This window comes from Salarias fasciatus, chromosome 11, assembly GCF_902148845.1.
Source record: "Salarias fasciatus chromosome 11, fSalaFa1.1, whole genome shotgun sequence".
Lineage (NCBI taxonomy): Eukaryota > Metazoa > Chordata > Actinopteri > Blenniiformes > Blenniidae > Salarias > Salarias fasciatus.
The window spans coordinates 11,794,396-11,812,365 of NC_043755.1; the positions used below are offsets into that span (position 1 = coordinate 11,794,396).

Consider the following 17,970-nt stretch of genomic DNA (forward strand, 5'->3'; position numbering starts at 1 on the left):
TCTCTTCGTCCGATTAGGGAAACGCACAGAGTGGCTCATTAACTATTTAACAGGCAGATTGAAATGTTTCTGGGACATGCATTCATTTACCGCCGGTGAACGTGTGAATGTTGAGGGAGCCTTCCTGCACAGATGAAGGAAATGAGATGGAAACCACCTCTTGTTTAGCCTGCTTGTTATGTATCTTAAGGCCTTTATCCACATGCAGTGCTGTGCAGAGGTTTGGGGCTTCAGGGACAGCATGATCAGCAGCTCTCGGGTGTGTTTTCTTCTTTCCTGTCTTTACTTTCTATTAGCTGCAACATATTCTGATTTCTGCACTCCCCCAGGGAAGTCTGTTTACTGTATAGCAAACAGTGTCCTCTGGCAGCAGAAACAACTTTCTCTTGCCTGTGAACATAAAAGTAATACGAATTTAATGTAGGTGTAAAACTAGTTTTGGAAAATATTTTGTATTTTCCTGCACAGAGGGGAACAGAAAGCATCGCTAACATGGAGCAAACTTACTTCAAATGCTGTCATGAATACAGATGTGCTGTTACAGACATGGAGAGAGTGAGGGTGACAGACTGGAACTGGAGGAAGGAGGGAAGGATTCAGCTGATTACAGCTTTTCTAGAGATGTGAAGAGGAGAAAAGACTCTTAACTTGGCTTACATGATGCTTTTTGGCATGATGCTAGATTTGGTTTTGGACTAATGTTACTTGATGGAAATGTATCATACCAATTACATTTGAACTTTTAAACAAATGAATCTTCAGAATTCAAGCTGTTTCTATCATATTACTATTTTTACGTTGAATTGATTCATTCACAACAATTTTCTCAGCAGCTTGTGTTTTTGAAATACAAAGTGGAAATATAGGAATAATGATGTTGATATTGATAAATTATATGATTTTGACAAGGCAGTGTTAGTAGTGGTGTTACTGAGATGAAATAGTTACATTATTTTAAATATCTTCAATACAAAATTGTTCTTGAATCTCAAGTTCAAATAATAAACGGTCATTAATTGAGCAACTTTTATAACTTTTTCAAGATGGAGTTCCTGACAAAAAGTTGGAGTTACCTCAGCCTTAACCCCACTGATATACGTGCACACTGCTTTTAATAGACATGATTAAATCGGGTGGATAAAGTTGCAGCTCTATCCACCATATCATGATCGAAGCTGCACCGTTTGTAGCAAACAACTCTGGAAGGCAGACAAATCCCATGTTTGCTCCCCCTGGTTGTTTCAGTTGTTTCTTTTAATGTGAAACACATTAGACTCAGCAGGATCTGCCGTGATTATTCAGATGAAATGTATCCAGAGAAAAGCACAAATGTGATGCGGACATTATTATTGACACAATGCTTGAAATGCAGGATTACAAAGGGAAATGCGGCAGCCAGCCCGCCCCCCCCCTCCGTGTTGGTTGTTTTTGTTGTCTGATCAGCGCTGACACGCGTCACCGTCAGCAGGATTGGAGGTTATATTCATAAATTTAAAAATGCATCTGTTGACTTTGCAGAGTGAGACCCAGAAATGACAAAATGAGGTGACACACTGCTGACACAACATAACGCCGCACTCCCATTATTATAATATCTGCTTACCATCACAGAACATGATGTTATACTGCGTTCAGTCAATTCTAATGAAATTTAGTATTCACGCCTCGGCACAAGCCAGAATCTGAAAAATGACTGTGGGTTTCTCTTTTGAGGTCCAACTTTAACCAACTTCTGAAACAAATTTATGACATACAATTTTTCTCCCAGTGATCATCTCTGAAGGTTCTACGTCGCGTTTCGTCCCCCGTCTGACAGCTTATCTCTGCTCCCTGTCAGACTTCCTGAGAGAGGACACTCCAGTGGGAACTAGCTTCCTGCGAGCGGCGGCGCACGATGATGACCAGGGGAGCAACGCCGCCATCACCTACTCGCTGTCCAATCAGAAACCGGCTTACCTGCACATCAACCCCAGCACCGGCTGGGTGTATGTCAACTACCCGATTTCACAGGTCAGAAATACACAGGCGTGTCACACCCTAACACCCATCCATCCAGACGTTTTATCATTTTATCAGCACAATCGGGAGAAGTATTTAATAATACGTGAACATAAACCAATCTGTTACTGCGCAGGTAGCGTATAGTAACAATCTCAGACTCGTGGGGTTGTGGGGTCACAAAGGCTGTTTCCAGTGGCGGCTGCTTTTCTGTTGCTCCGCTGTGAGAAGAGAGATGCATCAAACACACTGTTGTCTTAAATCTTTAATGGTTGCCATCTGTGTGCTTGTGTGTATTTTTTTCTTTGTACAGCCTCACAAAGTCAATCTGAAAATCCACAACGACGCGAATTCGCCCGCTATGAATGATGCTGTCTGTTCTTCTGTCACTGTCGTCTCATCTCGGTCCTTCTGCCTCTCATTTCCCTTTTAAAAGCACTTCAATCAATAATTCAGCAAAGGGAAATTTACCCATATCCACATTCTTTATTCCCTTTTGAAGAACAATCAAAGATCAACAATTAAACATTGTCTGTTTCTCTCTGCTTTGATTTTTGCTTAATTTACAGTTGTTTAGCTCCTTTTCAAACCTGTTTAACAGCTGTTTGACCATTAGTAGTGACTTTTGAACATCTCAACTTGTCATCCATAATATAACGATCATGACAAGCTTGTCTCGGCAGTTGTTTGATAAAAAGTTTTGAAAACATAAGTGATTTCTTCAAAATCACAAGTCAGAAGAGACAGAGGTTTCTATTTTTCTCAGCAGCCATTCTTGTTTTCTGATTTTCTTTTGCAAGAAAAACAAGATTAGAATAATTCATGGGTGGGTTTCTTAATTTTTTATAATTGGAATACACATTTTTACAATGTAATGTGATATAATTTATTCAGTTATAAAATGGGGAAGAGTGAAAAAAGTGTAACTGTTGAAGTCTTAAAAGTGTATCAATTGACTTTCTGTGATGATTTACTCAGCGAGCATTTCCCCTATAATCATTTTTCATTGGAGTTTTCACAGAATTAGAAACTGAAAAATGAGAAATAGCTACTTGTATTGAGATTATTTATTTATTTGTGTCGTTTTAGAATCACGGATGTGATTATACTTGTGATTTAGCTGCGAGCTTTTCCCTCACAGACGCATACTTGCCGATAGAACCGTTGCCGAGGTTTGTATTTCTTCATTTTGATCATTCCCCGTTCATCCCGGCTGCAGACGTCCAGGATCAACCAGAGGATCGTGGCGTCAGATGGAGGAAATCGAAGCAGCTCCGTGGAGCTGACCGTCATCATCACCAACGTCCACAACCAGCCGCCGCACTGGGAGCAGTCCGAGTACTGGGTGACCGTGCCGGAAAACACCGTCCGGGACGCCAAGATCGTGGTGAGTCAGTGCGCCCGTTTTATTATTATTTGTGAAGTGTTTCTTCAAACACATGGAAACCTCTGAAAAGCTTTTTGACTTAAACACAGCTGAAGGTAATAAACCTTTTTCAGCAGCCTCGTGTTCTTTCAGTGGAGTAAAACTGACTTTGATTTTCCTGAAATGTTGCTGATGAGGAAAGTGAAGCCGGCCCGTCTGTTCTGACGGGTTTATGCCGCTCGGAGAGAGACGTGGACGAGGAGGGCAGGAGACACACGAAAGAGAGAGGAATATTCCAGCCCAGCAGCGGCAAAACACTCCTCTTTCATTTACATCCCTCTTCATGTCTGTGCAGAACACCCGGAGGAGGCCGGAGACGCTCTTTCTTCTTCTTCTTCTTCTTCTTCTCCATCCTCCCTCCCTCTCCTCTCTTTCACTCATCCGTCCCTCTCTCTCCGTCTCTCTGTGTCAGCACGTTTAGCCGAGCACCGCCAAACATTTTCTGCCGAGCAAACAACAAACCCGCCCCGAGTCTTTCTCACCTGACTCACTACAACGAACACACACACACACACACACACACACACGCACACGCTCCCTTGTATACCTCTGGTGATTTTGTTAGTCTTTTGATCCCTCCATCCTAATTTGCTCTCTTTTCCTAAGCCGCTGGTTTAGAAGGTGGAGGAGTTTTTACCCTCCAGCTGCTCGATTTCATGGAGGTTAGTCAGTTTTTCAAATAGTTGTAGGGTGTGTTAGTGCGCGTGTGTGTGAGTCTCCGTGTGTACGTGAAGTTTGTTGCTCTCTCCGCGCTCCTTTTTTGACCTGTTTTTCACTGAAAAGACTGAAAATGGTGGCCGTGGAGATGATGACAGTGATTGGAAGTTGTTCCACCCACAGCTTCATCTGTCAGAGATGATTGAAGAGAGGGAGAAAATTACACCTGCCGTCGGAGCATCACAATGGACTCTCATCACCTCGGAAAAACAGACGTCTAATTACTGTGTTTAACCTGACAGGGGCTGTATGGCGGAGGGAGGAGGGCTGGGGAGACGGTGGGAGGTGAGGGAGTCAAATAGGGGAGAAAAAAGCAGTACAGTATAGAAAGACAGACAAGCTAATTCCATATTCTGCTGTTTTTGCAAGATTTATTGTGAACAGAAATGAAATAAACTTGATACTTCAAGCAGAGGATGGATGAAAAATTTGCTTTATGTATTTAATACATTTCACCGCTCCAGCAGGCTCAGCGCACTTTTCATGATTCGCCACATTCACCCATTCACTCAGTCACACTCTAGAGGTGAAAGCAGCTGAAGAAGATGCTCACACAGCATCGGTAGAAATGTTTGGATGAGTGATAATAAACTGACCATGGAAGGCCCAAACTGTTTGGAGGAAGATGTTCTATCATCTAGGTGTTTCCTCCTCCTCCTCTTCCTCCTCCTCCTCCTCCTCCTCCCTCCCCTGCAGTTAATTGCACTGAGGAGGAACTGTTGTTTTAAATTTAGCAGGCCTAATAAGGTCTGTTAATCACATTGTTAATGAGGTGGAGGGATGGAGACGCTGCTGAGGTGTTTGTGTGTGTGTGTGTGTGTGTGTGTGTGTGTGTGTGTGTGTGTGTGTGTGTGTGGTGTGTGTGTGTGTGTGTGTGTGTGTGTGTGTGTGTGTGTGTGTGTGTGTGTGTGTGTGTGTGTGTGTGTGTGCGCGTGTGTTAAATCTCAATATCAATAAGATGTAGTCATCACCTGCTCATGTGGGATTTTTATCTTATAATAGCAATGGATTGACTCTCAGGTTTCTTTCTAATCTTAGTGACACTCAAGAACTTTAAATATAATTGGTTTTTGATCCAGACATTAAACAAATTAACTCCCGATGGCTTAAGTCTGTTCTGTTGTACACATACTGTACTTTTAAAAGTACTGGCAGCAGTTGTAAAGCTGCAGTGCCGCTGTCTCTCTCGGTCCTCTCCGTTGAGACAATGGTTAGCTGTAGCATTAGCGACTCCTGTTAGCTTGTAGAAGTGTCGGATTAGTTCTGATCTAACCTGCTCCTCTATCAACATTTAGCTGTTTTAACTGTGATGCATTTGTAGCCTAAAACTAACCCTGATCACACCAGTCTGCACTCCATAGTTTATCTCAACTGTCTTCTTGCTTTTTTCTTGGTTTTCGGTTTTCAAATGTATTTAGATTCAGAACAAAACACTGATTGAAGTCCTTTTCTCCTTACTTTTCTAAGTCACAACGTACTTTTTCTTTGCAGTAACAGGTAACGTGAGTAAAACTAGTCATTGATTCACGGATTGTGTGATGAAAGACGGCAGATAGCCGATCCAGAAGTCACCAGGCAGATGGAGAGCAGCTTCCTCCGTGATCACTCACTTTAAATGTCAGTCTCACCAATCTTACAGCACAGCTGCTGTCACTAACATGCATTTTAGTTTATTTTATTACAAAAATATGCAAATGGGGGCTTTATTGTGATTTCGGTTGCGTTAAAGTGGAACATTAAAGGCGTGGATTGATTGAGGCTCTAAACAAGGCTGTCTCTGTCGTTCTTTTCCTTGATTTGTGTCTTCCTTGCTCTAATTAAACTAAATAAATGAGGTAATCAGACGCTTCTGCCGCGTGCATTTGGAAGATATATAATCAAAGCAGCCATCAAAAGCATAATTATCACATGCAAGTTGAGGGAAACTGTGACATATAAAACTCCTCCTGACCTTAACGGCCCCCCTCCACCCCTTCCAGCTGACTGCCAACTGTTTGCATGAGAAGTTGACAGGATGATCTGTATTCCAGCTGCTGAATCATTCGCAGCGCCGGCCGCACCAGCTGAGAGTGATCTGCCGCGATATCTCCACAGGCGTTAATCTGTGTGGGAGAAGATGGCAGACACCGATCGGCTTGGCTTCAGCGCGCCGCGCTGATGTTTAATGAGACGATTTCTCATTAGTGCTGATTCCAGCGCCTCGGCCCGCTGCGAGGCTGAAGCGCGCTGCGCGCACCGCCGCGTCCTGACACGACTCCTCACCTGCGAGATGGACGGCCGGGGAGCGATCAGGCTTAGAGCTGATGATACAGTCTTAGCAGGCTACTGTTTTAAGAATAAACTCGGTTCATCGTGTTATCTGAGCGCTAACGTTCACGACTTATGTCGGCTCAGAAGCTCGTTTCGTTCCTCTGTGAGATCAAGTCGTCCTCCCAACACGCTCGGTGGCTCGTAGAGACATGAAAGAGCGCCGCGCTGCAGCCGCTGTGGTCACTGGAAGAGAGAAGCTGAGAGGTTTTTGATGTTTGAGTTGGGTGGACAGCGTTTCTCACTCAGGCGAAACATGTTACCTCTGGTTGTCGCGACGGCTTTTGGAGATGTTCAGAGGCGCCTTGGCCTTTTTATCTTTCAGAGTAAGACCTCACCATGTCCACCATTAAAAAAAAAAAGCATTTTCTTTTTGATCAGATGGATTGTTGACCTGGTCCTGCACCCAGCCTGCTGCTCAGTGATCGTCTCTGTCAGTTCCAGCAAGTGTAACTGTCAGATGTGTTCAGTCTGAGTTTGAATCAACTATGATAATAAAAACAATCAGAATCTGGCATGAAGTTCCCTTCTGATGAACTGGGGTCTTTATTGTGGGATAATTTGCTGAGGTAAAGACGTTATAAGGAAAAAAATATTACTGGACTGGATAGAAATACTTGCAGACCTCCATTGTGGGGACTTGTGTTTGCCAAAAAACACTTCGCCATCACAACGAAATGGTTAAATGGTTTGACGGTTAGGGTTGACTTGAGGTCAAGTTAGACATGCATGGTTAAGTCTAGAGTAAGTATGCTTAATTAATTCAGACAAATGCAGTGAACTCTGAAGGTAGAACGAAATGTCGGTGCACAGTCTGCTTCTTATTGTTGATAACTGTAAAGTGGCGAAACGTTACTCAACTGAAGCAGTACAATCAATACAGTTGAGCAAGATCACAAAGGCCGTGTTGAGTTTTAAGCCTGGAGAGACAAAAGCTGTGTCTGAGCTCTTGTTTTTCCACACACACCTAGATCATCTCACACACTGTTATGTTGATTCTGATAACTTCCTTGAAAAAAACATCATTTCAAAGCTTTACTGAAGTCTTCATTGTGAAGAGTGGAAACAGACTTTTGTCTCTACAGCAGAAGTATTTGAAGCACTCCCTCCCTCCCTCCCTCTCTCTCTCTCTCTCTCTCACACACTCTCTCTCTCTCTCTCTCTCTGTCTCTCTCTCTCTTTCTGGTCAGCTCATTGTGCTGCCAAGAGAAAAGACACAAGTCTTAAAAGCTTTGCTGACAGTGGACACACATACACACACTTCCACATTGTCTGTAAAAAAAAAAAAAAAAATCACGCACAGAAAAACGTCAACAAATCTGAAACTGAAACCTTTTTAGGTATCTTCGAAACGTCCTGGAGTTTTCACTGTTTCGTTTCCATAGAAGGGCTGAGATGCGGCGCTGACCGTTGAAACGCTGCATTCTTTGAAATGCGGTTGTGTATTTTAGAGTGTCGTTTTCCTGGTGAGTGTTATGGTTTATGGATCTGGAAGCCGTTGAAGCCGTTATGAAGACGAACGACTCTGCTGTCCTCGCTAACAGCTGCGTGATAACACGATGTCACTGCGGACAACTGCAGAGTCTTCTTGGGCTTGATGCATTATAAAAGTTCCAGATTCAGGAATAAACATACCGTATGTTTCTATAAATTTAGTAATGGAGTAAGGCAATAAACTGAAAAAAATCTTGCCGTCTTTTGACCATTCATCCATCATCCATGCTTTTATTGTAACACAACATGTCTGCAAAGGCTCACAGCGACATCTTACATGGCTACGGCCTCTCTGACACCCCAAACTCTTCTGATAGCGGTATGTCAGGAATCTTGTGCAGGGGGTTTGAGTGAATTTGGCTATTTCTCTCACTCAATAATCATTTAATAAGTTCAAAATCAATGTGACCTTTTTATTTTTCCAGAGATCATCCAAAAATATAGACTCCCCTGCCTAATGTGGTGTATATCTCCCTTTTGCTGACCGTAACCCTGAGCTGTCATTCAGCCGCGACTCGTGGAGGAGACCACAGGCTTTTTTCTTTTCAGTTTCAGGTTTAATTGTTGTATGTTGTGAATCACAGAGTAGTGGCTCTTAATCTCAGGAAGCTCTCCCTGACTGCATGGAGTCGGTATCACTCACCATGTCAGTGAAGCCTCATTTGCCAGCTAACCCTGCTCTCCCCAGGTGTGTGCGACGCTCATATATTTCCCCCTGTCCTTTCTTGTCAAGCTGCTTGTTTTCCGCCTCTTGAATGGCTCAACCCTCTTCTCCAGTTTGCCTCTAATCCTCCCCGTTTCCCACCAGACCATCAAGGCGACGTCTCCTCTGGGCGACCCTCGAGTGACCTACAACCTGGAGGAGGGCCAGGTGCCGGAGACCAACATGCCCGTGCGCTTTTACATCAAACCCAACCGGGCGGACGGCTCGGCGTCCATCCTGGTGGCCGAGAACCTCGATTACGAGACCACGCGCTTCTTCACGCTGAGGGTGCGCGTGCAGAACGTGGCTGCGGTGCCGCTCGCCTCCTTCACCACCGTCTACGTGAACGTAACGGGTGAGTTAAGACCAGGGCTTGATGGTTTTTCTTCAAGGTTTTTTAAAACCGGTCAGGCGGTGTGGTCCACATTCATCCTCTTCTGCTCACATTGTGTTTGTCACAATGAAGCGAAATGTTTCTTTTCCACTACTTCATCAGCAAAACTGAGAAGAAAAGAAAAAAAAATTTAATTTTCAGTCAATCAAAGCCTCCATCTCTTAAGTATTTTGTTGTTGTTGGTTTCTTTATTTGGAAAATCTTTTGTTTTTATTAGCTTTCAGGATCCCTGGACAATGTAAACTTCAAGGCTTTTACTTTGAAAGTCTTTATATTCTGCCTGCTGCTGTTGTACCAGTCAAACTCAGAGTTTTGCGACATGTTTTAAATGTTCCTCATTACAAAAATACTTTTCTTATTCCTACTTTCATAGCATATAGGCCACAGAGATTCAAGCATTGATCCCCATCCCCAAATCATCGATTCTCATGAAACAGTCTGATACGCTAAGTGCTTTTGATTTTCATCACCTGTGCAAAAAACATAAAGGCAATGAAATTTATCAGTTTCTGTGCAACAAATTTCCTTTCTTTACTGTTGCCTTGTATTCAAATCTTTGAGATGCTACTGTATTTTAAATTTGTCTATTCTTTGTCTGAAATGTATTTTTTTTTTTATTCATTACATACCTTTAAATTTTATTCCGATATTCTATTTGAAAAAGTTTTCATTGAAATAATATGTTTTCCTGCTGTCAGTTGCTGTCAACATCGCTCCACACAGAATAGAATATTAATAGAATATTAAAAATCTAGTAACTACAGAGTGAAATGTTCAGTGTACATGTTCAGGTGAATAATATAATACTATACTGTGGGATGTACTGCTTCTATGATTAAAAAAAAAAAAATCATTGTTATTTATTTTGGAACAGAAACCCAGCAGAAGAATAAAATTTCACTCTTCATGCTTTCTTCTGAGGTCCTTACACTTTTAGCTGAACCGATCCGCCTCTCCAGGAGCAGTTTTCAGATTATAAAACATCTCCCCTCAGCTCTGACCAGCAGGAGTAAAAGAAGCCATCAGCGAGCAATCCAGACGGAGCCGTAACAAGCAGCGGCGCTGGAAAACGGCGGGGACAGAGAGTAATAAAGTGCAATTCATTTCCCTGGTCTTCTGTGACAGAGAGAGAAAAGAAGAAAACAGCGGTGGCTGGCGGTGCGAGCTCCACGCCGCCTCGCTTTAACAGTGACTCATTTCCCAATCAGCATCTGTAGGCGGGTGGAGAGAAGCGGAGAGGAGAAAACACTTCCTGACTTTGATTGGCTTTGAACAAACCCACATCGGACGCTCTAATTGGCTTAGCGGAGCTTGAAAGTGAGCTGACAAGCTGCTTTGTGGACTCTTCAGGGTGTTTGGAGGATAATTCCCTGCTAATAACTCAGTTTTCATTAGTGAGCGGAGACACAGTCCAACTTCACTTTTTGATAGACTTCAGACCACAGACTTTTAAACCCAGTTTTTGTCTGTTTTTCTCTCCTTTTGTCTTCTTTACTCGACATCCACATTTATTTCACCCAGCATTTATATTCCCTCTGTGACTATTGTCTCACCTTTCTTTTTTTCCCTTCATTGTTTATTTCATCCTCTTTCCGCTTCCTCATTTTTTTTTTGTTTATCTGTCACTTTTTAATCCAATTTAATCAGCTTTCATGGACATGACAGGCTGTATGAATTCTCCTGCCAGGACCCGCAAGAAGAAAAATGGCAATTTTAGGAAAACAAAAGATGTTTTTTTTTTTTTTTTTCCTTTCTGCTGAACCTTTTCTCTTTGTTTCTGTCGCCAGATGTGAACGACAACGTTCCTTTCTTCTTGTCGTCCACCTACGAGGCCACGGTCCCCGAGGGGGCTCAGATCGGCACTTCGGTGGCTCAGGTTCTGGCTACGGATCTGGACTCTGGTCTGCACGGCATGGTGAGAAACAGACACATCGATACGCTCTTCTCCACCTCTGCTTCGTCCTTCGCCGCTTCAGCTTCCCCCTCTGCCTTGCTCAGGTTCACTATGTGATCCTGAGGGATGAGAGCGGCGACTCTCAGTTCTTCAGCATCGACTCGCGCTCCGGCGTCATCTCCACCCGAGCCTCCTTCGATCGGGAGCAGAAAGCTTCCTATCTGATCGAGGTGCAGTCGCAGGACGGCTCGGAGTCGGCCCGGCACGGCCAGCAGGGCCTGCCCAACACAGGTAACACGCATTCAGACGCACAGACCTCACGAGGTTTTATTTACTCAGTCAGGAACCAATTCAGTATGTACACCCTCTTCTTCACGCCTTTCATGAACTCAGACGGCTGATCGGTCAACCGCATGGCCATTACCGCAACCAATTAACTCCTGCGGAGCTGATTGCGGGTTAAAATCATCTCTGTGAGAGTAAATTGTGCTCCGTTCTTCTTTTCTTTTCCACTCAGCAGAGAGCGAGCCGTCCGCTAATCTCGCAGCTGTTGGTCTCGTGCCCAGTCCTCCTGTTTTCTGAACAAACGCTTAACTCTACATGACAAAGAATGAAATGTTCAGCGCGCTGTTTGTCCTCAGCTCCATCATGGGTCCGGAGCCAGAAAGGGACTGTGTGCTCTACGGACTGTAAAGTCCCTTCAGGCAAATGTGGCTGCTGGGTTATATAAATGAAATCGACTGGCCCTGATTGAACCCGGTTCACTCTCTCCAGCTCTAACATGAGTGTGATTTAACTAGATTGATAAAGCATTGTATTTTCTAATATCAAAACATGCATTTGACACTAATGAAAGATTGTAGACTAGCATTAGGTGTGTGAGTGAGTGTTTGCCCCCCTGAGGTGGATGAAGCGGTGTAGAAGACGGCTGGATGGAGTCAGTGGAGCGTTGGAAGGGATGTTCTTCACTGGAATGTCTCTTCATTCAGACACGGCCTACGTCAGGATCTTCGTCACCGACGTCAACGACAACGCTCCAGCCTTCGCCCAGCCCGTCTACGAGGTGAGCGTGGAGGAAGACAAGGAGGTGGGCTTCGTCCTCATCACCGTCACCGCCAACGACGAAGATGAAGGTGAGTCAGATGCCGCCTGTGTGAGGGAAGCTCTGCTGCTGCTGCTGCCGCCGTTATTAGCGGAGGCAGCGTGAAGTCAGATCCAGCGTGATTTCATGTGAACTTTAGACAGGCTGATCAAAGTCTGAGGAGCGTTGGATGAGAAATTTGGGACATGAACCATTTCTTCCTCAGGTCTGCTTTCCTAATGATGCACAGTGTGAGGCTGCTGCGTTTTATTAGTTTCTATTTTCTTTTTTGTTGTTTTCTTATCAAGATTGTTTTTTGTTCATGCGGCTTTGTTGTGTCGTCTCTTTTTGTCACGTTCTTCATTTCTGCCATTGTTGTTTCTCTTGTATTCTGATTCTTGGCTTCTACCTCAACCTTTTTTTTTCTTTTTCTATCCTCCACTTTATTGCAGTTTCTTATTCTTTATTTCTTCTCCTATACGCCGCAACCTCTTCAACTCTTATCAAACTTTCTTCCTTTTTTCTTTTATTGATTAAGTTAACTTATTTTTCTCATATCTTCACTTTTTTTTCTTTTTTTTTCCTTCTCTACTTTGTCTTCAATTTGCCTTATCGATGGATGAGTGGATGGATGGATGGATCTACCCATTCTACTTGTTTTCTTTTTCTTTTCCTAGCTTTAAAGAAACCTGTATTTAGGTCTTATTGCTGCTTTCCAGATTCAGGTTCCGCCCACTACAACAACTAACAACTGATAGAAATGCAGCCGAAAATTATGTGACCAGCAAAGAAATATGGTTTATAAAGCGGTGAAACGCTGGACCATGTCCACACTCTGTCTGCTCTCATACAGATTTCTTGCCCATAAATAGATTTTACAGGAACAACTGCTTCATTCTTGGTATGCATCATTTATTCATTTCCTGAGTGCACCGGCGACATACACAGACAGAGATAACATTGTTCCTCGTGCATCCTAAACTTCGTACACGGCGGTTGTCACCTCCAATTCAGTGAAACGCAGCAACAGAAGTTATTGCCCAAGTTTATGAAATCCAGGTTGCACACCGCGGAGCAGGAAATAAACTGATGAGGCTGATAGAATCTGTCGGAGCCTTCCCAAGATGATTGGTTTGAGATGATTGTTCATGTTTTTAGGTGGTGATAGCACCTGGAGAAACCTGAGAAAACTTAACACAGACATTCTTTTTAACGTAGGTTAGTGTGTTGAATAGCATGAAGTTGATCATGTGTAGCAACTTTGCAGTACTGATGCAGTTTTTTTGTTTGTTTGGTTTTGTCATAAAAAGAAGATTCAGTAAGCTTCTCAGATTTTGTTTTTGTTGTGTTTTACATTTCATCAGAAGATCGATCTACTTGGGAACATTGTACCTTTAAGTAGCAAACAAAAAAAGTACGGTCTTTATGTTTTCTTCTCTTCTATTCTGCAGCATCTCTTCTATTTTGTTAATTTTTTTGGTGTCCTTCTTTCCTCTCCTCTGCTCCCCAGCTCTCTCTCTCTCTCTCTCTTCTTCTTCTTCTCTGGCTGTCACTGCTCGTTAGCGAGCGCTGCGGCTCCCTTGAGGTCGACAGTTTTGATGTTTGTCTCTTTGTTTGTGTTTGTCCCTCATCCCTCTTCCTCCTCCGCTCTAAACCAATAAGCAGCAGGAGGCAAAAGGGAGGAAAAAAAATAACAAAAATACGAGCCTCTCTCTCTCTCTCTTTGCGTCTTGCTTTCGTTCTTAATGACGACTGTCGGCGTCAGCTTGAAGCCTCCAAGGTTTTTTCTTCGCCCAGAGTGCAAGTGAATGAAAAAAAAATTACGTCTCATTATTCATTTTTTGTTATTTTAATCTTTAACCTTTTTTCTCCCTTCTTATTACTGCTATCTGCGTTCGTACGGTGTGATCTATTCGCAGCCTGCCTCCTAGATGTATTACAGATTCACCCCGAATCTCACAGGAGTTCAGCAGACTTCCCATCACTCATCTCATTTTGGCTCGTTTCTCCAAACTCCGTCTCTTAGCGGGATCACGTTTCAGAATGAATCCATTTATTTGACAGAGAAATAAGACTCAGCACAGGACCAAACTAACAAAACACTGCCAGTCCTCCCCCGAAAGAATTAAAAGGAGCTTCATTGTTTTTTAGCAGCACATAGAAGTTTTTTCTACGACCTTACTGATCTGCAGCTTAATCGCTGTACTAAAAACAGTAATAATAATAATCATGGTACACGTTATGTGTTGTTTGGATTTTCCATTTGAATGAAACAACCTGTATCATGAGTTTAAAATACTGAATGGAGTTTGATGAGAGAGCAGGCAGCTGTAAGATGTGCTGGTGAGAAAGCTGGAAAAGCATCAGGAGAGATCTGCAAACAGGCAAAGTGAGCAAACGCGTCTGAGACCAGTTCGATGCTGGCTGTAGAGCCTGGTGAGCTTCTGTTGATCCCATTTATTGTCAAACACCACTCTGCAGCGGAACTCACAAAACATTCCAACTTCTGCTCATCTTAACACGTTTTAACCAACAAGTCAATCAGTTTACGTTCAAGTTTTTACCGAATCTCATTATTTGTTAAATCTGCTCTTTACATTAAAGGTAGTTAAGCGTACCGTATCTTGGAGCTGTCTTTAATCTTTTTTTGTGTTTTTATTATACCGTTGTCTCTGGAATTGTTTACATTTGGTGTTTATTCCCCTTCAGACTGAAGCCTGAGAGCTTTCAGAAGACGCTGAGCTCGGGATTATGAGATATTAAGATCGCAAACTGCTGATCGTTCCCTCCCAAATGTTTTTTATCCCCAAGTTTTCTGTCTCACCAGGGTCTCGTCGTAGTAATTACCAAACACCCCTTAACCCAAAAGCATGCAGGGATCCAGATAAAGACAACCAGCCATCTTAGCTCCAATGCACACCCTCTAAATCTTCCCAACAGGCAGGTAGCAGGGGGTTTTACTGAGATTAGCTAAAACTGAAAGATTTGGTCCCTGCTGAGTCAGCACCAAGGAGAGCAGCGGTGTGCGGGTGGCCTTACACACGTTTCTGAATATTTATCATTAACCCACTAGATATGCACGAGGGTAATCTCAGGGTTTCCACCGGTGGATTGCAGCATTAGCTGTGCGTCAGGAGGACGTTTGTTTGCTGACAACGATAATGTTATTTCTGTTACTTTTCTGGTTTTACGCTATAATAACCACGCTGATGTGAAGTCTATCCCAATAATTATACGCCATTTGCTATCATCATCCATCCTCAATACCGCTTGACCTAACTTAGCATCTCTCTTAGGGGGCTGGAGCCAATGCCAAACGACTATTTTAGGCAGATTTACATCATTTGAGACAATCAGACGCTCACATCCACATGTAAGAGGCCAGTTCAGGACAAAAACAATGATATTTTGCTAAGACAATCAATAGTTTTTGCTTCGTGCTGCAGGGCTTGATTACTTACAGCAATTAACCTTTTCTCTTCATGTTTCACGGAAACTTTAGGTTTGCTCGGACCGTTCTCTCAGGCAGTGCCAACTTGCAGGAAGAAACTGAAGCTGAAAAGTAGTAAATGTGTCGTCTACAAATGCTGTTTGTTGATAGAAGGTCTGGTAATGGGGTACATGTTTGATGCCACAGTGTTTTCTGGTTCATGCTCATGTTTTTGAAATGAGGCGGAACTATAAATATTGTGAAGAAATATGATAAATCGGGTGCATATAATTAGATATGCAAAATCAAAGCTGACTTACTGGTAAAGCAAATTGTTTCTTGGCTACAGGCAACCTCAAGCTATCTATAGACTTGCTGACATTCGTGTGTTTGGCTGCACGCAGTTTATCCCGTGTATGTGATGGGTATGGACTGTGTGTGTATTTATGTGAGGGTTACTAAAGGTGAAAGAATCAAAGTCCTGAAAGCTTTACTTTGAGATCTGATGAGCAGTAAATTGAACCCAAGGTTTTATCCTCTGACTGCAGTAACCGCTCTATCACCTTGGCTGCTGCGGCACCGCTCGTGTAGGTGTGTGTGTGTGTTGTTGTAGGTGTGTGTGTGTGTGTGTGTGTGTGTGTGTGTGTGTTATTCTTTATGACCACAGTTTGTTGTTGGACCTGACAGGTGTTGAAGCACCAGTAACCTTCGGTCCAGGTATAAACTGTAGGTCAAACAAACACAATTACAGGGGGGAAAACACACACACACACACACACACACACACACACACACACACACACACACACACACACACACACGGCATGACTTCAGAGGACTTTATGTTGACTTCCATTAATCTCCTACTGACCCATTACTGTTCTAATTAGTCATATATTGATGTTAAAAACTGGGATCGGTTTTCAAACATATGCCCAAAGAAGCTGAGCACAGTGGAGCTAACATGTTCTCCATATTCTCAGTCCTTTACAGAAATCCTCTGTGAAATGTATTCAGTCTAGAGTTTTAACAAAATAAACATGTATGCTTTTTCCCCCTTGTCACTTTTAAAAAGCTTGGAAACCTTATAGATATCACCCTGAGGAGTGTTTTTGATAAATGCCTCACAGAAAGGTTTTGAAATGTCTTCACTTTTACGCACAACGTAGTCATTTGTATGATGGAAAGTGGATTTTTCTGGCGATATTACAGAAGAATCAGCATAATAATCCATTTATGAGCCCAAAATGTGGATCGAACAGGTGTACACAAGCAGACAGATCATGTTTTCATACCGTCACCTTCCATTCATCCCTGCAAACTCAGTCTAAACCAGGCAAATTTACCTTAACGCAGCCCAGCTCTGATCTTAAAATACGTTTTCGCCCAGAAACTACACTGTGAGGACGTGTGAATTTGTCCCTATAAGGAGGATGAGTCCCGATTGTGGGAGCAAATTCAGGACCCCACAACACTGAGACTCACACACACACACACACACACACACACACTCTCACACCAGTGCCTCCCTACTATAAAATTCCTCGATTCATTTCAGCTTGATTTGGTGTTTGTCGGAGTAATCAAAGACGCGGTGGAGGGGAGCTTTTTGAGGGGGTGGGTTTAGATTACCCCTCCTCCCCCTCCCGAAAGCCTAAAGCTGATTAGGCGCAGCAGCTTTTGTCACCCGCCGTGTTTTCTGGATCCATTTGGTCCTCCTAGTGGAAAATTTGCCGAACTAAGAGCGTCTGCTAATGAGATCAAGAGGCTTTTTTTTTTTTTTCTTCTTTTCTGAATTCCGCTGAGTTTGGTGTTTCAGTAGTGTCGCCCGGGGGTTTAGTAAACACACGCAAACACCTTCCACTGCAGTGAGGCTGAGTGATAATGAGGCGTGTGCGTGAGTGTGAGTGATTGTCCATACATGTTCCGAGCAGAAGTGGCGTTACTGTGCACACTGAAGCTGATGATCGTGATGATAAGGAGTGACAGAAAGGTTACTGGCTTATTATCCACAGCCAAGTCGGCCAGTATGTGTAACAAAAATGAAGCAAAGTCTCCCAGGCGACTCTAGAGGACTGCATTTGATACGCTGCTCACACTATGGCATCTCTAGAATGACTGTGGCGTATTTAAGACTGCCGTGAAGAAAAGATAAAGAGTTTTAAGCCAAAATATCCAAAATATAGTAAAAACTGAAGTCTGCGGTTAGAGTTGCAGTGACTTGCTGTGGTGGTCCATCTAATAAGGAACAACCCGATCGACAGTATAGTGCTTATCACATGAAATATTGGCGTGTAGTTTTGTAATCTTCTGTAATACGCCGAATGCTTCTTAAGACTTTAAGAGATTACATGATGCGTTTCACTGGGTAGCCAGTCCGCTGATTTACCGAGAAGAAATTGACCACAAAATCAAGGCTTTTAATCGACAGAGGGAGAAGAGGGGTTAATTTTCCTCCTCGTCACTAATTGAATAATTACAACAATCAGCAGATAATTAATTGTTGTTTTTTTTTTACTGCGGTCG

General features: G+C 43.1%; 1 protein-coding gene across 1 annotated transcript in view; it reads left to right on the top strand.

Annotated features, from left to right (window-relative positions):
* The window catches only part of LOC115396690 (neural-cadherin), a 124,725-nt gene that overhangs the window by 75,604 nt on the left and 31,151 nt on the right, over positions 1-17,970 (top strand). Inside the window, exons 11-16 of the mRNA XM_030102674.1 lie at positions 1,838-2,010; positions 3,218-3,385; positions 8,751-9,000; positions 10,827-10,954; positions 11,038-11,224; positions 11,923-12,066. Of these exons, the coding sequence (XP_029958534.1) occupies positions 1,838-2,010; positions 3,218-3,385; positions 8,751-9,000; positions 10,827-10,954; positions 11,038-11,224; positions 11,923-12,066 (1,050 nt within the window). The remainder of the gene's footprint in view (positions 1-1,837; positions 2,011-3,217; positions 3,386-8,750; positions 9,001-10,826; positions 10,955-11,037; positions 11,225-11,922; positions 12,067-17,970) is intronic.